The sequence below is a fragment of the Jaculus jaculus genome, chromosome 5 (genome assembly GCF_020740685.1).
Source record: "Jaculus jaculus isolate mJacJac1 chromosome 5, mJacJac1.mat.Y.cur, whole genome shotgun sequence".
NCBI lineage: Eukaryota > Metazoa > Chordata > Mammalia > Rodentia > Dipodidae > Jaculus > Jaculus jaculus.
In genome coordinates, this window is record NC_059106.1 from 172091550 (window position 1) to 172113111 (window position 21562).

The following is a 21562-nucleotide window of genomic DNA, read 5'->3' on the forward strand; positions in this document are numbered from 1 at the left end:
AGTTTAAGCAAGCTCTCCTCTGGTGAGCCATGCCTCCGATCACACCAGTGGAAGTCTGTAAAGGGAATGCAGAGGTTCACCACTTACCTGCCAGTCACCCACATCAGCCCAAGAGTAGGGCATTTCTCTGTAATTATATATGAACAAATTAACTTTCATGTATATTAAACCACAGTTGTCAGTAGCTAAGGCAAAATGACCAGAATGTTGGCAAGCAATAAAATACCACCTTATCACAGTCAAGGAAAAAAAAGCAGTAGCTATTAGGAATAGACTATGTGTTCAAAAATAAGCTGGGCATAATGGCGCATGCCTTTAATCCCAGCACTTTGGAGGCAGAGGTAGGAAGATCACTGTGAGTTTACAGTCAGCCTGGAACTACAGAGGGAGCTCCAGTCAGCATGGGCTACAATGAAACCCTACCTGGGAAAACTAAAACAAAGCAAAACAAGCCCGAGACGGAAACTAAGCAGGGTCAGTGGAGACAAGCAGTGGTACTGCATCCAAGCAGAACAAAATGCACTTTATTTGACAGCAAGTGCACATAGTGCTGTAGATAAGGCATGCTGCTAGGAATCTGCAGAGCAAAGGTGGATGTGGAAGTAATCAATGCGAATGAATACTGTTTCTTAGTGCTTGATTCTTTCATGTTCAAGACAGAACTGTGTGTCCATTCAGTTGAAGTGCAGCGTTACACTATTCCTAACAAGGTACCTATGCCTCTAACCAAGAGCTTAAAGCCAAGCTAAAAAAAACATTAACTGTACTCAGAAGACTCTAGTAATATCAAAGACACAATGATTTCACTAATTCAACTGAGACAAATTTCCTTTGCTGAAAATGACCTGGAAACTGAACATGCAAACATTCAATACCTCATTTAAATAACAGCCAATTCTATCACCATTTGTTTCACGAAAAATAAGTGCTAGTTTACCTAGAAGTAGTTTGGATAAAGAAACACACTGTAATACCTTGTAATGGCAAAAATTTTGGGCTAAAATAGCCTGAGTCAAATCTGATTTCTTCCCATTTGAGGGTACCAAGTAGAGTTCAAATACCTGAACTTCCTGTCTGAGGGTACAAGTACAGTTCAAATTTCTAAACTTTTATGGAAAGTCTGAAAAGGATACTAGGCATGTAGTCCTCTGAAGAAACTCCTGTGTCCAACACAAACATGAAAATCAACATGGAACTGAAGGGAAAGCTGAAAAGCTCTGCAAAGCAGTGTTTTTTTAGATAAGCTACTGCATTTCCCTTCCTTTCAGAACAGATGAAAATTAAATACTTTCTGCATGGATTTACACTGGCATTCTGTTTAAGTGCTTCTAAATACAGTACCATGAGTTTAAACAGTACGCTTCGTTTATGCAAATCATTTTATACTCACTTTACTAGGAAAATGACATTATCAAATCCTTAAGTGTTTTTAAAAGCAACACAAAACCAAAAACATCCAACTATGACTTTATTTATATTACTATGCTTAAGTTACATGGACAAGACAACCAAGCTGTTCTTCCCCGTGTCAGAAAGTTTCCGATCAAGGCCAATTCTGTGATGACGAGCACTAGCAATGGCGACATCTTTGGGTCAAGACTGACAGGAATGGGCTCTGGTTACAGCTCATCTCCAACAAGCATATGCACACTGGCCAGCACAAGCCATGCTAACACTGAACCTCCAGCGCTGGGCAGATTCGGATCTCTTCTCTGAAGCTAGCAATTAAGTAAAATAACTGGTTTTAAAAGAAAAAGATTTAAAATGCAGCCCAAATAAGTTTGAAAACCATGCTCTTGACATATTCTCCACTCAAAATTTACATAAGATACACTTTTCACTCTTACCAGCCCCAATGTTGTTCCTCACATAACCCACCATGTAGCTGCAGATAAGACTCCTGACTCAAGATGCAGACAGAGGAAGAGTAACGGCACCTGCATATTCTCTCTACAAACTGCTGATGGATGGAAAATACAGGAAAAAAAAACTTGAAAAAAAAAAAAAAAGGAAAACGGTTCCATCTTCGATCCTTGCAACCTCTTGTTCCGCAGTTCATGAATCTGATTCTGATGCTAAGGTGGACAGTGTATGTAAGTAATTTGTTTTCGGTGAAGGAGACCTAGGAAAAGATGGATTTTTCTCTTTTTCTTCAAGAGTTATCAGATGGCACATGCTCCTCGAAGCCCTCACTCTCTCGAACTAGCGCGCGCTCCAGGATCACGCGGCCCTCCTTGTAGCGCTGGCTGTCTTCCGTGGCGAACTCGTAGACCCACCCCAGCTTGCTATTGCAGTTCTTGCAGCTCACGTCTCGAACCATGTGGCGGCCAGTGAGCATGACCCGGTCTTGAACTTCACTGTACTGCAGATTTACTACCTACAAAACACACACAGAACAAAATTCCAAAGCCATGTGTTATCTGCCATTGCATCCTACTATGTGGTGGGGGGGGTGGGGGGGCAAGTGCATGACTGTAGCCTCAGAAATGGGAAGGCTGGCCTGAAGGGATGCTCAGCAGTTAAGGCACTTTCCTGCAGAGCCTAATGACCCAAGGCTTAATTTCCCAGTACCCACATAAAGCCGGATGCACACTGGCACATGCATCTGGAGTTCATTTGCAGTGGCTAGAGGCCCTGGCATGCTCATTTTTTCTCCTCCCGCCCCCTCCCCTTGTGCAAGTAAAAAATTATATATACATGAAATGGGGAGGCTGAGACCAGACTATACAGTGAGAGCCTGTCTCAAAAAACCCAAACACTTCCAAGCAAGTTTACAACAAACACACTGAAATGGTAAGGTGTTATTCAATAGAGGTAGACACACAAAGTCAACCTCTGGCCTCCACATGTGCACAAACCAAACGTGTATACCAGTGCACGTGCAAGTGCACACACACTCCACATACACACACGAGTCAATATTTGATAGCTTACTGGGGCTATCTCCCTGAATGGGTCTCTTCTGAAGTCCCTGAATTATTACACTGAACATTTTCTTAAAAAAAAAAAACAAAAAAAACAAAAAAAACCATCCTTTGTGTGTGTGTGTGTTTCAGTCCAAGACAGGATCTCACTATGTAGCCAAGACTAGCCTGTTGATCTGGAGCTCACTACTGACTTCCCAGGATCACCTCCAGGTTGTGGCAATCCTTCTGCCTCGGTCTCCCAAGTGCTGAAAGTACAAGCACGAGCCACCATGCCCAACCACCCTTCTTGAGACACATTTGCTGAGCTTTTGTAATAACCCATTCAGGCCACGTGTCCCAGAGTCCTGTCAGAAGCACCGCAGTGGGCAATCGTTTCCACAGACTTCAGCTACGACGACACTTCCTGGTACTTGCAAACTCTGAGGGAGCAGGCACTCTGCTGGTACTGTCCACACCCCCCCACAGCCAGGCACGAAGGAAACTGCTCACCAACCTTGTTAAAAAGAAACGCTCTGCCAGTCGCACCGGTGAACCGAGTGGATATAAGCTCTGAGCGGTTGGTCAGGATCGTGTCACAGTTGGCGCAAGAAAACAGACGGGTACCACCAATATGGTCAAGGAAAATTCTGCCCATTTTGATAGCTGAGTCCTAAAAACCTAGGAGTAAACATGGAAGGATAAATACACTGCAACACACACTGATCAGCACCAATTCGGGGTGTTGTAGAGATCCATCTCTACGCAAGCATCAGTCTTCCAATTCGTGCGGTGTGAAACACTTAACCTGCCAACAAAGGACCCAAAGCACACACTGAACACATAAAAGGCATACCTAGGCAAAGAACCATTAGGAACAGTAAGATGTAGCAGGTATCTTCTTGCTGCTAGGACAAAACTTCCAACCAGAAGCAGCCCATGGGAGGAAAGGGTTTATTTAAACTTACAGGCTTAGGGCTGGAGGGATGGCTTAATGGTTAAGGCTCTTGCTTGCAAAGCCAAAGGACCCAGGTTTGATTCCCCAGGACCCATGTAAGCCAGATGCACAAGGTGGCACATGCATCTGGAGTTTGTTTGCAGCAGCTGGAGGCCCTGGCACACCCATTCTCTCTCTCTCCCTTTCTTTCAAATAAATAAATAAATAAAAATACTTTTTAGCCGGGCGTGGTGGCACATACCTTTAATCCCAGCATTTGGGAGGCAAAGGTAGGAGGATCGCCGTGAGTTCAAGGCCACCCTGAGACTACAGAGTTAATTCCAGGTCAGCCTGGACCAGAGTGAGACCCTACCTCAAAAAAAAACAAAACAAAAAAAGATACTTTTAAAGAAAATGTTCTTTATTTGAGAGGAGAGAACGAATAAGCGTGCGAGGGCCTGCTGCTCCAGATGAACTCCGTCCCGATGCGTGTGCCACTTTGTGCATCTGCTTTCGTGTGGGTAGTGGTACTGGGTACTGAACCCCAGCCACCAGGCTTTGCGAATGAGTGCCTTTAACGGCTGAGCTCCTTCTGCAGCCCCTTGGCTTACGGTTTTGAGAGAAGTTTCTATGGTGGTGGGGGAAGCAGCAAGAGCAGACACGAGGGGCAGCACACCTTCTCATGAGCAGCCAGCCAGGTGTCACAACTCCAAATGAAGCAAGGAGCAAGTATTGACAGTGAGTTCTACGAAACTGGCCAAGCTGGACTAGATGATACACCCCACCCCAGTGACACACTTCCTCCAGCAAGGCTGCACCTCCCCCAGGCTTCAGCTGAGTATCAAGTGTGAGGCCAAATCACAAACACACCAGGGTCTGGAAGATTGCTCAGTGGTTTCTTGCTCGCAAAGCATGATAGTCCAGGTTCAATTCCCCAGATACACAAACATGTGTAGCAATATATGGGGATGTGTGGGGGTCATTTCACACTCAAATCACCACACAGAACTAAAGAAGTAAAAACACATGTACCAAGACCAAGTAATGGTATCACATCTGTGTGTGTGTGGGGAGGGGGAGAGTGGAATTTCCTAAAATAAATGATTATAAAGCACTAGAGGTGAGAAAAGAGGTGAGAAAAAAATACACTATTGTGCCGGGCATGGTGGCACATGTCTTTAATCTCAGCACTCGGGAGGCAGAGGTAGGAGGATCACCGTGAGTTCGAGGCCACCCTGAGACTACGTAGTGAATTCCAGGTCAGCCTGGGCCAGAATGAGACCCTACCTCAAAAATAAATAAATTAATTAAAAATAAGCCTTTAAGGGCTGGAGAGATGGCTTAGTGGTTATGCTTGCCTGTGACGCCTAAGGACCCGGTTTGAAGCTCGATTCACCAGGACCCATGTAAGCCAGATGCACAAGGGGGCGCACGCGTCTGGAGTTCGTTTGCAGTGGCCGGAGGCCCTGACATGCTCATGCTCATATTCTCTCTCTCTCTGTCACTCTCAAATAGATAACAAAAAATTTTTTTAAATAAGTCTAAAAAAAAATCACTTCAGTATTTCAAAAGTGAGTTAACAGACTCAGTACCTTAAATTCACTGTAATTCCTTAAATTCACTGCACTTAAATTTTTATAAACAGTATTTAAAAAATGTTTTTATTTATGCAGTTGCAGAAAAAGAATAGGCATGCCAGGGCTCCCAGCCCCTGCAAACAAACTCCACATACATTTTTTTTTCTCTTAACCCAAGTATTTTTACTGAATTCAACTGTATGATTCATTACCAAGTCCAAAAGTATCTGGGCAAAACCTTACACTGCCCTCAATATTCTTAGTTGTGGTTGCCACTCCTAAACATGTGCATGTGCGCATGCTCATGTGTGTAAGATTATATATATAGATATGTGTGTGCATGCATGTATGTATGTGTAAAGTTATGTATATGATAAGAAGTTGTTTACCAAAAAAGTTCAAGCAAGAGTCGGGTGTGGTGGCGCACGCCTTTAATCCCAGCACTCGGAGGCAGAGGTAGGAGGATCGCCATGAGTTCGAAGCCACCCGGAGACTCCATAGTGAATTCCAGGTCAGCCTGGGCTAGAGTGAAACCTTACCTTGAAAAACCAAAAAAAAAAAAAGTTCAAGCAAAACATTAACTGTTGCCACCCCCCCCCCCAAAAATCTCTGAGATTAGTGGGTAAGCGTAACTTTACAAGGTTACAATATGTAACCTAGTATGGATGGGTACTATACAAAACTCTCAAGAGGCCAAAAGCACTTTGAATCCCTCTGCTCTGCTGCGGGGGCTGGGAAGATAGCACAGTTAGTAATGTGCTTGTCTCATAAGCATAAGGAGCCAAGTCAGGTCCCCCAAACCCATGTAAAAATGCCAGGCGTGGTGCGCTTACAGTGCCAGCACTGGGCAGGCAGAGTGCGCTCTATACAAGCCCTTTGGTGCTGGTCTAGTTCCAAGTTATAAAATGCTAGAGCTCAAGCCTGAGCCCAACCCAGGACTACACAGTGAGCCTAGGCCACCCAGGGCTGGAGACTCTCCTTCAAAACAAACAAACAAACAAACGCTCAAAGCTGAATTAGCAAACCTGGTTGCTTGACGAGGGCTACTCTGTTCATCCATTACCAGAGATGAGAGGCCAGGGCAGAAATGCAGCAAAACCCAGATCACTCAGAATTCCGTTTTAGCTCCAACAACTTCTCCAACTAAAAAGGTGTCTTTAGTTCTCTACAACTTCCAATTTCTATTTTACCAGGGGATTCTGATGGAGCAATTTTTAGAATCTCTACCTTTTTGTAGAATTTAAGAAAAATATTTGTATTTGCAAGGAGAGAGCGAATGAAAGAGGAAATGGACACACCAGGGCCTCTAGCCACTGCAAACAAACTCCAGATGCATGTGCCACTTTGTGTATCTGTCTTTATGTGGGTCCTGGGGAATCAAACCCTGGCCCATCAAGCTTTGCTAGCAAGTGCCTATAACTGCTCAGCCGCTCTACAGCCCTTTTTGTAGAATTTTTTAACACTTTTATACAGGGCCGGGCGTGGTGGCACACACCTTTAATCCCAGCACTCGGGAGGCAGAGATAGGAGGATCGCCGAGAGTTCGAGGCCACCCTGAGACTACACAGTGAATTCCAGGTCAGCCTGAGCCAGAGTGAAACCCTACCTCAAAAAACAAAACAAAAACCAAAAAAACCAAAAAAACCACAAAACCTTTATACAACTTAAAGATTCTCTAGGAGAAAAATAAGTATTTCTCTTCCAGTAATCTATGAAAGATAAAGTCTCTAGAAGTGAATGATTTTAAAAATGGACACGATGAATTTAATAATTTCCTAGTTTCCAGGTCCAACAATTAACTAAAAGGCAACATCTATTTTCTTTTTTTAAGTCTGGCTCATTACTGTTTTCCTTAAAAATCAGGGGTTAGCAAACAGAGGCGAGGCCTGAGGGCCAACTACACCTCACACCTTGTCTAACTGCCATAAACTAAAAATAACCTTTAAGTGATTGAAAAATAAACAATAGGTGCTGAGGACATTGCTCAGCATAAAGGTGCTTACAAAGCCTGATGGGCTAGGGTTCTATTCCCCAGCCACCCACATAAAATAGGGTGGGTGTTTGTTTGCAGCGGCAAGAGACCACAGTGCACCAATTCATATACACACACAGACAAATCAATTTTAAAACAGAAATGGGAAAGAAACACAAACATGATACGAACTGCCAGTTTCAGTGGTGATAGCTCTCTCTCTGAAGCATATTAGCTACACCCCTTTTTTCAGTAAGCTGCACTCTCACTATAATGGCAGAATCTGAGTAATTACTACACAAACTGGCAGCTTGCAAAACTCGAAATATTCCTTCATTCTTTAACAGGAAAAAGCTGGCCTTGCTTAAAAACACAGAGAGCTAGTTTCTCATTTAGAAAGCGTCTTTCATGCTGGAGAGACGGCTCAGCAGTTAAGGTGCTTCCTGGCAGAGCCTAAGGATCCAGGTTCAATTTCCTAGGACCCATGTAAAGCCAGATGCACAGAGTAGCACGTATCTCTAGAGTCCATTTGTAGCAACTGGAGGCCCTGGCACGCCCATGTGTGTCTGTCTTCTCCTCCTCTGTGCTTACAAATAATTTTTTTTTTTTTAAAGAAAGCAGTCTTTCTAAGAAAAGTAGAAACTTAAGAATAGGAATATCTGACAAGATCAGTCTAAGTCCACTCCTGTCTTCTTCCATGGACTTTCTAGCTAAAAGCTGTCTCTCTCTGACCAAGCTGGGTGTAATCCTAGCACTCTGGATCTACACTGAGGCACGGAGTATCCCAGACAATGCAGGACCTGCCTGACTATACAGTATGTCCAGGCCAGCCAGGTCTGGTCTCAAAAAGGAAAACACGAAACAAGCAAACTCTGAGTTTCCTGTAAGCTGTTCAGCATGTTGAATGTCACTCTACAGACTATTCATGGCAGTAATACACCTGCTGGACTTGAGACGTGCAGCCTGGACAGCAGAGCTCTGGAACCAGACTCAGTGGCTCCTGCCTCAGCTCCCGCGCCTAGAGCCTCTGTGAGCTCTGGTCAGTTATCCCTCCTGCACCTGTAAGAGAAATGCCAACAGCAATCCTGCGAATGAGAATGCCCAGAAAGCACTCAGCAAAAAAGTAGATTACCTCTCACAACATATCCCATGTTTTTTTCTTTCCCTATCCCAAGTCAGGAAGCAAGACTCAGAATGGATAATTCAACAGTAACAATTAGCCACCTTTATCTCCTATTACATCCATGTTGGATAACCAGGTGACAGAAATTACAAGCAGGAAGAAAATTAGAAGTCCTAAAACATTTCAAAGTCTTAGTGTCACAATTCTAGTTCTTAAAATAGGTTCCTGCCTTCCCTATAATTAATAATCCAGTTTGGTCTCAACCTTGGCAAGTGGAATTAGCCTAAAGGAGACAACACTCTCCAGCTCTAAAAATACCAGGTAGAACAATAGGTATCTATCTGCATCTCACAGAACCTGCTGATGGAAAAATACCCAGTTCTGAGAGAACTTCCCTTCAGAAAGAACTTGCACCCTCAGGATGTTACCTCAGCCCGCCCAGTCAGGGACCACCACCAGTGGCCAAACAAGAGGGGCTTCCCTCTGCACCAGAAAGGGGAAAGTGCGGACACTGTACCAAGCCTGCAACTCAGAACCTGGTACACAGGCCGAGCATATCAAGGGCTGGCAGAATCTGCCCCTTCTAGAGGTAATTTTGACTCTGCTAAAATGTAAAAGCCTGCTGTATATCTAGTTTTCAGTCTCCTCTCTCTAAAACAAAAGACTAAACAACTTTTAACAGCTGGGCTAAGGTGATGCTACTGCAATTTCAACTATTTCCATACTGATTTATGACAGAATTCTACCAGTAAGTGACATAAGGACATGACAAAGTTAAACCTATTTTCCATCTTGCGTCTGGGAGGCCAAGGGGACTGAACCAGTATTTTGCTCTTGCTCAAGCACTAAGCTATCTCCCCAGCATGACTTCCCTTCTGTACAAAGTTCACCAAACCAAATTCTCAGTGACCTAAGAAAGTCAAGTTATCCTCTTGCAACATCAGATCTGTTTACTCTGCTGTGTCAAATGATGTCCTGCTTGTGACATCAGGTCATCTGATAGCAATTTAAGTAGATGTCTTTTTCCTCCCCTGACAAAATAATGCCTAGTTTATGTTTTGTTAAACATTTTTTCATGTTGCCTGTATTTCTATAATATTGCTTCATCATCCTTCGAAAGGAAGACCAGACATAAAACTTAGCAGCTAGTCATGAGTCAGCAAACAATCTGAGTGGGCAATCTCTCCAGAAACCTCTTGGCAAGACAAATTCATGCTCCCCTGCCTGTTGTGATACAGTATCAAAAGCTTCTAGCTGAATGACATGGACTAGTTTAACTGTCTGGTTTCCTGATTAAAATGGTAAACTGTAAATTACTGTCTAGTGAAATCCACACAACATTACCAGGGAATGTAATACTGACTTACATAGCTATTAGGTTTTATAACCTGAAAGGACTATTCTGGGTCCGTCTATCTAGGACTACGTTCACGTCTCATGAAGATTATTTGGGACTAGCTTCATGCCCCAGACTCTTTTTCAGAGGGAGCAGCACATTTAACTTCTTTTCCAAGAATTTTGGGCTTTATTTCCTTTTACTTTTCCCTGTTTCTAAGCTTCAGTAGCAAACAGAAAAGGCTAATAAGAAGCAACCTAGGAGAAAAGTCTCAATGACTCTAATCAGAAAACTTAAAAAAAAAAAAAAGAAAACTGCCCCCCCCCCCCCCCCCCCCCCCGCCCCAGGTAGGGTCTCACTCTATTTCAGGCTGACCTGGAATTCACCACGTAGTCTCAAGGGTGGCCTCAAACTCGCAGCGATCCTCCTACCTCCACCTCCCAAGTGCTGGGATTAAAGGTGTGCGCCACCATACCTGGCAAGAAAACCTTCTTTTTGAAGTCATATATTTTACTAACCTTGTTTGGAAAAGTTTAGTTAAAATCCAATTTACCTGACTTCCCTATATAAATATTAAGCTACATCTCATTCATCATGTATTTTCCCTAGAAGTAAGATGGCTGCTAGACATAAACCGAGGGGGACAATCTGTACTGGACACTAGACCAGACGAAGGGACAGAAGAGGGCGTTAGCATATTAGTAGTCCCAGCATTCATAAAGCCACGGCAAGAGAACGGCCGACTGCAAGGGCTATGGTGTAAGAACCTGTCTCAAAAAGCAAAACAGGACGGGGGGGGAGGGGGGGGGGTGCAGCTCAGCTGTTAAAGACCCTTGCTGGCAAAGCCCGCCAGCCCCAGGTTCAATTCCTCAGTACACACGTAAAACCAGATACGCAATGCAGTGCGTGCATAGGAGTTCATTTGCAGCAGGAAGAGGCCTTGTCGCGCCCATTCTCTCCCCCCCTTACAAATAAATAAATACAAAAGATATTAGCACCTCCCAAAGCATGTACAAATAGTGTTCCCGCACATGCCCAGTGGGATGTATACACATATTTATGTCATGTATGTACTGGGATGTATACATGCATGTGTGTATGTATCTGAGTTTCCATAGTCCTACTTTCTTGCTAGCCGTGTTCACCCAAGCCCAGTGTCCACCAGCAGCTTTCTTCTTCACTGGCTAAACGTAATCAATACTTCAGATCGCCTCAAACCCTTCCCACTTCCTCAGTTCTCAGTGCCCCACCTTATTATGGTCATTCCATAACTTACCAATATTTAGCTCTGTATTATTTCCCAATTTCATTGCTCTGAGATTTTTTTTTTTTAACTAAACTGTGAGCATCTAGAGAAAAGACCCTTTGTAGTTGTTGTAATTCCCTACCTAACCCTGTACAATTAAGCCACTGACTCTTAGGGAAGGCATCCACAGCGAGCACGTCACCTCGGGCCCAAGCGCCGACATCTACACAAGCTCATAGGGCGCACCTTCCTCCCACCCACCCAGGCACTTCACCTAAAGTCTAACCCGCGGCTACTTCACGCATTCCATCTGTCAAGGGAGAACTCGGTATCAAAATCCTCAGAATCTGTAAACAGGGAGGAAACAAAAAAAAGTTAAAAAAAAATAAATGAAAACATGAAGGCGTCGCGCACCCTCCCCGACCTCCGTGGCATGCCCGGTTCGCAGCGGCGCGGGGTCGTGACTCGCGTGTCCCACCTGCCTGCACGCACCGGGTGGGGGGGGGAGTGCAGGGACCGCGCCCACGTGACGCCCGCCAGCCAATCACCGGGCTCGGGGCGGCGGCTGGGCCCGTCGGCCACAACAAAGCCGGGCCCAGCTGCTGGGTGGTGGGCGGCGGCGGCGGCCTCAGCACCCACCCGCGAGGGACAAAGGCCGCTTCCCTCCCGGGCCCAGGCGGACCTGCGCCGACGGCCGTGCGGAGCGCGGCGGCCCCGGCGGCCGGCTGTGTCGCCCGGAGCACCGTCCCGGGCCCGGTGCACCGAGGGTCGCCGGGGAGGCGTTGTGGCGCAGGGGCGGGGGTGGGACGACGGTGGCCGCCGAGCCTCACCCGCACAAAGGACGCGCGCGCGACCCCTGGCCCCGCCCCGCCCCACCACCCCGGGAGGGTCCCGCACGGCCGAGCGGAGCGCGACCACGAAGACACACTTCCTGCCGGGCCGCCGCCGCCCGACGGCTTCGAGGGGACCGGGGACGAGTCCGCAGTCCTCCCCGCACCCGTCCCCGCCGCGCACTCACCCCGAACGGCGGCCGGTGGTGACTGCTGCTGCTCCTGCTGCTGCCACGGCGCGCGACCCCAGCCCCTCGGCCTCCGCGGTCTTCAGGTGGAGTCAGGCCCCGGCCTTGGCCCCGCCTCTCCCCGCTCCGGGCCACCGCGTCAATCACCCGGCCTGACTCCGCCCACACACCGTGACAGCCGCCTCTCCCGATTGGCCCACAGGAGCCGTCTTGGCGCTAGGCCCCGCCCCTGGCTGTCGTCTCCCCGCCCCCTGCTATTGGCCCCGCCCCTCCCAGACTCACCCTCCCCCACCCCGCTTCGCTCCCACTCGGCGGCCCCGCCCCTGGCCAGAAGCTTTGGCGTTCCAGCAGGCTCGCCCCGCCTCGACACTTCCACCTCAGCCAATCAGAGACGCGAACTCTCCCCGAGGCAGCCAATGTGAGAGCGAGGTTCCGCCCCCACCTCCCAGCTGAGCGCACACAACACAGCGTCCACGTGAGTCAGCGTCTTAAAGCAGACGCCTCAGACTTCCTGATTGCGGCCGCTGGTACTCTGCGCGTCATCCGCGTCGTCCACAGGCGGCTGAGGCCTTAGCTCCCTGATAACACAACCGCTGTTGAAAACAAGTGGCTGTTTTCTTAGGCACTGCAGGTGCTGCGGTCAAAATGCATCCTAAATTGAGGTGCCCAGTGTCACTACTTCAGGACGTTTCCTCCTCTTTACAGATAATCTTTTACTTACAAATCCCAAAGCCTTTAATCTGACTATATAAGAACTCCTGAAAAGTATCTGTGAAATTAAAAAAAAAAAACAGGATTTTTCAATGTACTTGGCTTTATTTACAGCTACCTGAGTTTTCTCTTGACCATGGAAGTAATTCTCAAAAAGGCAAGGAAATTCAGGGGGTGGGGAGATGGTTTAGCGGTTAAGGCATTGGCTTGTGAAGCCCCTAAGGACTCAGGTTCGATTCCACAGTACTCACGTAACCCAGATGCACCAGGTGACACATGCATCTGGACTTCATTTGCAGTGGCTGGAGGCCGTGATGTATCTATTCTTTCTCTCTCCCTGCCTCTTTCTGTCTCTCTCAAATAAAATATTTAAAAAAAATAAAGATAAAATTCAGTCTCCTACGTGGAAGGTTTTGCTCTTTTTTTCTTGTGAATCTGAGCTTTGTTGAAAAGGGTATCTATTCCCTTAACTCTCCCTCTTCAATGCTTAAATTGGAAAGTTTTGCTTGTACTTTTTCAGGTAATGACATCTGTGTTGTTTGTCTTAAGGATAATGCAAAAAAAGAAAGAAATTTAGTGATGGTTGTGTCTCAAAAAATATAAGCTAGCTGGGCGTGGTGGCGCACGCCTTTATTCCCAGCACTTGGGAGGCAGAGGTAGGAGGAATGCTATGAGTTTGAGGCCACCCTGAGAGTACAGAGTGAATTCCAGGTCAGCCTGGGCCAACGTGAGACCCAAAAACCAAACACACACACACTAGCATTTAGGTTGATTTACAGAATGTTTGAATTTTGGGTGGATAGGAGTCCAGAAGTAAATTCTAGCATGTATTAATTTTCACCCAGGTCAGAAAAATTAATCTGACTATAAAAGGCAAGAAGCCTAATTATCATTGTATAGGTGAGTTTTGTAAGAGATAAAAGATGGGCTGGGTGTGGTGGTGCATGCCTTTAATCCCAGCCCTCAAGAGGCATAGGTAGGACAGTCACCGTGAGTTCAAGGCCATCCTGAGACTACATAGTGAATTCCAGGTTAGACTGGACCAGAGCGAGACCCTACCTTAAAAATCCAAAAAAAAGAGAGAGAGAGAGAGAGAGAGAGAGAGAGAGAGAGATAAAAGATGGGCCAATGGTTGAAGGTGCTTGCTTGCAAAACCTGCCAGCCCAGGTGCAGTACCCATGTAAAGTCAGATGCGCAAAGGAGAGTATGTGTCTGAGATGCCTTTGCAGCAACAGGAGGCCTTGATGTGCCTTCCACACAGATGTGCACTCTCTCTTCCCAGCACTCCTACCTCTGCCTCCCAAGGGCTGGGATTAAAGGCGTGTGCCACCATGCCTGGCTGCTGTTTGTTTTGAGATTGGATCTCCTGTGGCCCTTGGGGGCTGGCCTCAAACTCAAATTCACTATGTAGTTGAGGTTAACCATGACCTCATTGAACTTCCTGCCCCTGCTTCACAAGGGCTAGGGTCACAGGTATGAGGAGAAAGGGAGTGAGAGAGGGCAACATGGGTAGTGGGGAATGGAACCCTAGTCATTAGGCTTTGCAGGCACGAGATTAACCTCTGAACTGTCTCTACAGCCTCACAGGCAGGTTTGTTTGTTTGTTTGTTTTTTCAGGTACAGTCTCCCTCTAGCCCAGGCTGACCTGGAACTCACTGGGTGGTCTCAGGGTGGCCTCAAACTGTTCATGGTGATCCTCCTACCTCTGCCTCCTGAGTGCTGGGGTTAAAAGCATGCGCCATCATGTCTGGCTAGGCATTTGTTTTTATTGCAACTTTAGATGAGTAAAACTTTCCTACTGGTAGTATGGTATATTTCTCCATTTATTGGAGTATAATTTTATGTCTTTTAGTAAAATGCCATGGTGTAGCTAGCTGCCTTCCTCTAACTGAAACTGCTGGGACTGTAGTCTCAGGCTACCACAACCTGCTTCATTTTGGGATTATATTTAGGTATTGCATTTTTTTTGTTCATTTTTATTTATTTATTTGAGAGCGATAGAGAAAGAAGCAGAGAGACAGACAGAGAGAGAGAGAGAGAGAGAGAGAGAGAGAGAGAGAGAGAGAGAATGGATGTGCCAGAGCCTCCAGCCACTGCAAACGAACTCCAGATGTGTGCGCCCCCATGTGTATCTGGCTAGCATGGATCCTGGGGAACTGAGCCTCAAACCGGGGTCCTTAGGCTTCACAGGCAAGTGCTTAACCGCTAAACCATCTCTCCAGCCCGCTATTGCATATTTTCTGAGAATGTTTTGGGCTAAATTGTGACAATCCACCAAACTGGAATGCTCAGGACCCCAGAATGTGACTGGATTTCACGGTAAACCCTTAAATTAACATGAGACCATTAAGGTGAATTCTAATCCAATCTGATTGTTGTCCTGACTTTGCAGAGATTAGGCCCCCTGTTCACCAGAGCTGTCAGCAGAGAGACAGGGCTGTCTGAGGACTCAGGATAGAGTGGCCACCTGTGAGCCCAGGAGGGACCCTCAGGAGAAACCCACCCTGTTGTTACCTTGGACTTCTAACTATGAGAAAAATTATACTAGAAGAAAATAAGCCTGGCATGGTGGTGCACGCCTTTAATCCCAGCACTGGGAAGCAGAGGTCGGAGGATCAGCATGAGTTCAAGGCCACCCTGAGACTACATAATGAATTCTAGGTCAGCCTCCAAAAACAAAACAAAACAACAAAAAACAAAAAACAAACAAAAAAAAAAAAGGAAGGAAAATCATTTCTGTTTAAACCACACAATCTATGATACTTTGTTGAGGCATCCTGTCCTTGTAACATAAAGTTACGGGCTGGGGAGAGGGCTCCGTGGTTAAAGGTGCTTACTAGCAAAGCCTACCAGCCTGGCTCAGTTCCCCAGCTGCTCAGATAAAGGCGGATGGGCCTCTGTTTGCAGCAGCAGCACATAGACAAGTAAGCAAATGGAATACTGCAAAGTTACTGCCAATGGTAACTTTCCACAGTATTCATTTTGAAAAGAAAGAATGATTTTCTAGTTTATTTTTCTGAATATTCTGGATAGAAAAGTTTCCGTATCTGTGGTAGTTTGAATAAATGTGCCCCCATAGATTCAGGAGTTTATTAAAACTTTTGGGTTTCCAGCCCCCTGGCTGGAGGAGGTGTCACTGGGCAGATCTTAGGGTCCAGCCCTAAAGTGTGGTGGTGGATTTGAGATTCCAATCTAAGGTTATGCATAGAACCTAGTTCCACCTGGAGTTCCTGAAGTGTGCTGCGTGGTGTGGCTTTTGGGCTTGTGGCTCCATGCTCTCAATCTCTCTCTCTTTCTCTGCCTGGTTCTGAAAGAGCAGGCCAGATTCTGCCATTATGGAACCTCCCCTGGATCTGTAACTTTCAATAAATATCCCTTCCTCCATAACTGTGCCTGGTCTGGAAGCTTATCTAAGGGAACCTGAATCTGTCTGCTATAGTAAGTAATCATAATTTTACTTCTGGTTTTCAGTCATTTGCCTTTTGTTTCTTTTTTTAATTTTTATTTATTTATTTGAGCACGACAGAGAGAAAGAGGCAGAGAAAGAGAGAGAGGGAGAGAATGGGCGTGCCTGCAAACAAACTCCAGATGCACGTGCCACCTTGTGCATCTGGCTTACATGGGTCCTGGGGAATGGAACCTCGAACCAGGGTCCTTAGGCTTTACAGGCAAGCGCTTAACCACTAAGCCATCTCTCCAGTCCTTGTTCTTTTTTTTTTTAAATTAATTTATTTATTTAAAAGAGAGAGAGGTAAAGAATGGACACACCAGGGCTTCTAAGCCACTGCAAATGAACTCCAGACATATGTGCCACCTTGTACATCTGGCTTATATGGGTCCTGGGAAATTGAACCTGGGTTCTTTGGCTTCATAGACAAGCACCTTCACTGCTAAGCCAACTGCCGAGCCCCCTTTTGTTTCTTTTTAAATCCTTGTTGGTATATCTTTGAGTACGTTTGTGAATATTTCTATCAAACAAATTCTTGGAATGTGTGAATTTTCTTATTAAAACAAATAAGGAATGCATATGCAATCTCATCAAATACTGTTTTGGTATCTGTAAGGTTCGGGAGTGACTGAGACCACGCAAACCACTCTGAGGCAAAGATGGAAGCTTCTGTATGGGGCGGGTGGGGGGGGGGGGAGGAAGAACGAGCTGCCAGGACTGACTCTCAAGAGCGGAGCACGGCCAACCTGAGATTCCAGATAGTGGGCTTTGTAGGGCTCTGAAAAGTTAAAAAAAAAAAAAAAAAGGATTCATGATCTGGGGGCAGCGAGGGGAGGGGCATTGTTAGGCAAGGAAGGGATAATGGCTGGGCAGTTCCTTGAGGAATGTAGATAATTTACTTCCTTATGTCTCTGTCACCACAGAGTGACTCCGTTTTTGGAGCCTGTCCCAACCTAACAGTGTCCCTTGAGGTAGCCATAGTTCTTCCCACACACACCTTATTCTATTTTCACAGGATCTGCTGCAGTAACTCAACGCCACACTAGCACAGCTTTGTACCTCCAAGTACAAAAGCTCCTTCCAGGTGTACGATGGATGGCACACGCCCGTTAAACCCGGCGCTGAGGAGGCTGAGATAGGAGGAGCCTCATGAGCAGAGGGCAGGCCAGAGTTACAGGGTGAGTTCCAGGTCCGGTTAAGACTCTGCTTCACCTTTAACCCCAGCGCTTGGGAAGCAGAAGTAAGAGGATCACTGTGAGTTCTAGGCCAGCACTACATGATGAATTCTAGCCTGGGCTATAGCGAAATCCTACCTCAAAAAACTTAAAAAAAAAAAAAGATTTCTTTAAAGCCAAATGTGGTATTACACACCTTTGCTCTTAGGAGGCTGAGGCAGGAGGATCTGGGTTTCAGGCCAGCCTGAGACATAGTTTCAAAACAAACGAATGAGTTGGAAGGGCAACCGGTCAATTTGAATTGATATTATAATGAGGTTTGAGTTGACATAATAATGAGGTTTCCCCTGCCTCAATCCTTACACACCAAGGTAACCTGAGCCTGGTGTTCTGGAGCAGGTCTTTAATTCCAGTGCTCTGGAGGCGGAGGTAGGAGGACCTCTGTGAGTTCAAGGCCACCCTGAGACTACATAGTGAATTCCAGGTCAGCCTGGACTAGAGGGAGACCCTACCTCAACCCTCCTCACATCCCAGGGAATTTAATTTTTTTTTCAAGTGCTGGGGTTTGAACATAAGTAGGCCCTAAGCAAGCTAGGTAAATGCTCTAACACTGAGCTACGCTCTCACTCCCTTTGTTACAGAATTTTAAACAGGATTTGCTAAATTGTCAGACTGGCCTTGAACTTTTAATTCTCTTGCTGCCGTCTCTCCAGTAGTTGGCTGGTGAGTATGCACCACCATGCCCAGCTCGATTAGTCTTAAAGTCCTCTGCTTCACATTTTTTAAAAACCTACATTTTCAGCATTAAAAGCCTTGATATTTAAGTCCGGCATATAAACCCCTCACTTGGGAGGCCGAGGCAGGAGTTTGAGGCTAGCTTGGAGCGTGCAGTGAATTCAGAGATCACTTGGCCACATGAGTTTAAAGTGAGCCTGCACAGCAAGACCGAGTGTGGTGTTACATCGCCGTAATTCCGTAATTCCATCAGTCAAGAGAAGAGGCGGATCAGGACTTCAAGGTCCTCTCCCTTTACATATCATGTAGCCTGGGCTACATGAGACCCTGTTGCAGACAGACACACAGACACCAAAAACGCTTCTCTATTGGGAAAGAATAACAGAAGCAAATCTTGAACAAATATCGGTAACATTGACATTTCTGGTTGCCTTGGGGTTTGTCTCAACTTACTTTTATATTTTACTGTAATTCTGGGTTTTGACTGCAACTATCTGAATAAGCTTTGATGTGATAGCATTTTATCCTTTGCAATTCATAGAAAGCCTTTAGGTTGGTGTTGTTTTGTTTTGTTTTGTTTTGTTTTGTTTTGAGGCAGGGTCTTGCTCTAGCCCAGGCTGACCTGGAATTCACTATGTAGTCTCAGGCTGGCCTCAGACTCACAGTGATTCTCCTACCTCTGCCTCCCAAGTGCTGGGATTAAAGGCGTGTGCCACCACGCCTGGTTTTAGGTTTTTAAAATATTTTATTTCTTGGGGGGGGGGGCAGATATAGAGAGAATGGGTGCACCAGGGCTTCTAGCCACTACAAACAAACTCCAGAAGCATGAGCTACCTTGTGCATTGGGCTTTATGTGGGTCCTGGGGAATGGAAACCAGGCTTTGAATGCAAATGCCTTAACTGCTAAGCCATCTCTCCAGCCCATAAAACTGTGGCCTAGTTTCTTTTTTTTTTCCCTCCATTGGCTTGTTCTCTTTTTAGTATTTATTTGTAAGCAGTGAAGAGAGAGAGAGAGATTCATGAGCCAGCCACTATGCATCTGGTTTATGTGGGTACTGGGGAATTAAATTTGGGCTGTTAGGCTTTGCAGGCAATTTTTAACTCCCGAACCATCTCTCCAGCCCCATAGAAAGCCCTTGGTTTAAAAATACATATGCATATATATTTTTTTTTCTTGGTTTTTCGAGGTAGGGTATCACTCTAGCTCAGGCTGACCTGGAATTCACTATGTAGTTTCAGGGTGGCCTTGAACTCACAGTGATCCTCCTACCTCTGCCTCCTGAGTGCTGGGATTAAAAGCATGTAGAATATACTAAAAAAGTATTAGCCACTACAGCTGGCTAATACTTTTTTAGTATATTCTATTTATTCATTTATTTATTTATTTGAGAGAGGGAGAGAGAAAGAGGGAGAGAGAATGGGTGTATCAGGGCCTCCAGCCACTGCAAATGAACTCCAGATATATGTGCCCCTTGTGTGTGCATCTGGTTTACGGGGATCCTGGCAAGTCGAACTGCTATCCTTTGGCTTTGTAGGCAGACATCTTTTTTTTTTCTTTCTTGTTTTTTTGAGGAAGGGTCTCACTCTGGTCCAGACTGACCTGGAATTCACTATGGAGTCTTAGGGTGGCCTCAAACTCACAGCAATCCTCCTACCTCTGCCTCCCGAGTGCTGGGATTAAAGGCATGCACCACCACTCCCGACATTAATTCTTTTTTTTTAAACTTTTTTATTTTATTTTATTTATTTAAGGGAGAGAAAAAGAGGCAGATAGAGAGAATGGGTGCACTAGGGCCTCCAGCCACTGCAAACTAACTCCAGACACAGACACCACCTTGTTCATCTGGCTTACGTGGGTCCTGGGGAATTGAACATGGGTCCTTTGGCTTTTCAGGCCAGCGCCTTCACCGCTAACCCACCTCTCCCCTTAGTTTTAACCAAGTTTGTAGAATGTCAGGAAGCTGGAGGAGGGGCTGGTGGCCATCCCATTTGTGATTGCCGTAGTTGTGAGCTCTGACTCCAAAACAGGCTTTGGAGAGTGTGCAAATAGACAGAGGGTGGGGGCGAAAGGAAAGAAAAACTACAGGTCATCAAAGACACAAACATAAGCACACGGATGGAACCGTACATCAGTGCTTATTTACCAAATTACTGTTAAGCCTTGTTTTTCCTCAGCACCCTGTCCATTGTGCCCGCGGGATCCCAGGAAACCCATGTCATGGAACGCACCAGGCTAGAGTGCCAACTTTCTGGAGCAGCTCTCTTCCTGCAGCAGAGCTTGCTCCATGAGGATTCTGCAGGGGCCTCTAATCAGGGATGGGTCTTGTCACCCATAAATGGCCATCCTAATGCACAATGAGCACACCAGTACTTTGGGCGAGGGTACATGGCAGGCCAGTACCCTGGCAGCCAGTTTCTCTCTCTCTCTTCAGTCTAGGCTGGATTACAGAGTGAGTTATAGATCAGCCTGGGCTAGAGAGAGACCCTGCCTCAAACAGACAGACAAAAACTGGGCTTGGTGGTACATGCCATAATTCCAGGACTGGGAAGGTAGAGGCAGGAGGGTCTGGAAGACATGACTGTCTTTTGCTATGAGGGTCAGGCCAGACAGACTACATGAGACCCTGCCTGAAAATGACCTAAAATAAATAAATAAATGATTAGAAGGGAAGAGGGGAGGAAAGGAAAGAAGAAAAGAAAAATATCCCAAACAGATACACATGTTGGTATACTGTTAATGCTAGCGTTCAGGAGGTGAAGGGAGATAGAAAGATTGACAGTTAAGGCCGGGCTTAGTTCTGTAGTGGGTTTTAGGCCAACGTAGGCTGCATAAATGATACCCTGTCAAAAACAAATAAATAAAAGGATACAGTATACTGAAAAGAAAAGGAAATTATAGAACAATATTTGATTTAATCCCAATTTTTGGTTTAAAAACTGCACCACATATATAAAAGTTGACAAACATTTTAGGTTATCCAGAGAATCAGTACTGCGCACCAACATTAGCAGTATTTTTATAATAGCAATATATGTGTACATAGTTTCCTGAGCCCTAATAGTCCTTTATTTCATTTATTAGATAGATAGAGAGAGGGGCTAAGTAGTGGCACACCAGAGCCTTCCCCCATGGTGAACAAACTCCAGACACACGGGCTACTTTGTGGGAGCGGGCCTTTATTTAACTGCTGAGCCGTCTCCCCGCCCCTAATAATATTTTTTTAAAATCATAAATAAATGTTGAATTTTGTCAGATGCATGCGTTGGCTTATATATTGACATGGTTTTTCTTTTCTTTGTTTTTTTTAAAAATTTTATTTATTTTTATTTATTTATTTGAGAGCAACAGACAGAGAGAGAAAGAGGCAGATAGAGAATATG

The 21562-nt window shown here is 45.7% G+C and overlaps 1 protein-coding gene and 1 pseudogene across 3 annotated transcripts; both read right to left on the reverse strand.

The window, feature by feature from the left end:
- Window positions 1-1450: 1450 nt before the first annotated feature.
- Window positions 1451-12242, reverse strand: Ypel5 (yippee like 5). 3 transcript variants are annotated; one of them, XM_045151318.1, is made up of 3 exons: window positions 12113-12242; window positions 3421-3584; window positions 1451-2377 (listed from the first exon to the last, which is right to left on the reverse strand). In XM_045151318.1, the coding sequence occupies exons 2-3, from the start codon at window positions 3559-3561 to the stop codon at window positions 2153-2155; spliced, it is 366 nt and encodes a 121-aa protein (XP_045007253.1). In that variant the 5' UTR covers window positions 3562-3584; window positions 12113-12242; the 3' UTR covers window positions 1451-2152. The 3 variants fall into 3 exon arrangements, with proteins under 3 accessions (XP_045007253.1, XP_045007254.1, XP_004669467.1); XM_045151319.1 differs by lacking the exon at window positions 12113-12242 and adding an exon at window positions 11509-11527; XM_004669410.2 differs by lacking the exon at window positions 12113-12242 and adding an exon at window positions 11369-11441.
- Window positions 12243-12614: 372 nt separating this feature from the next.
- Window positions 12615-21562, reverse strand: part of LOC101596186 — a 65548-nt pseudogene continuing 56600 nt past the window's right edge.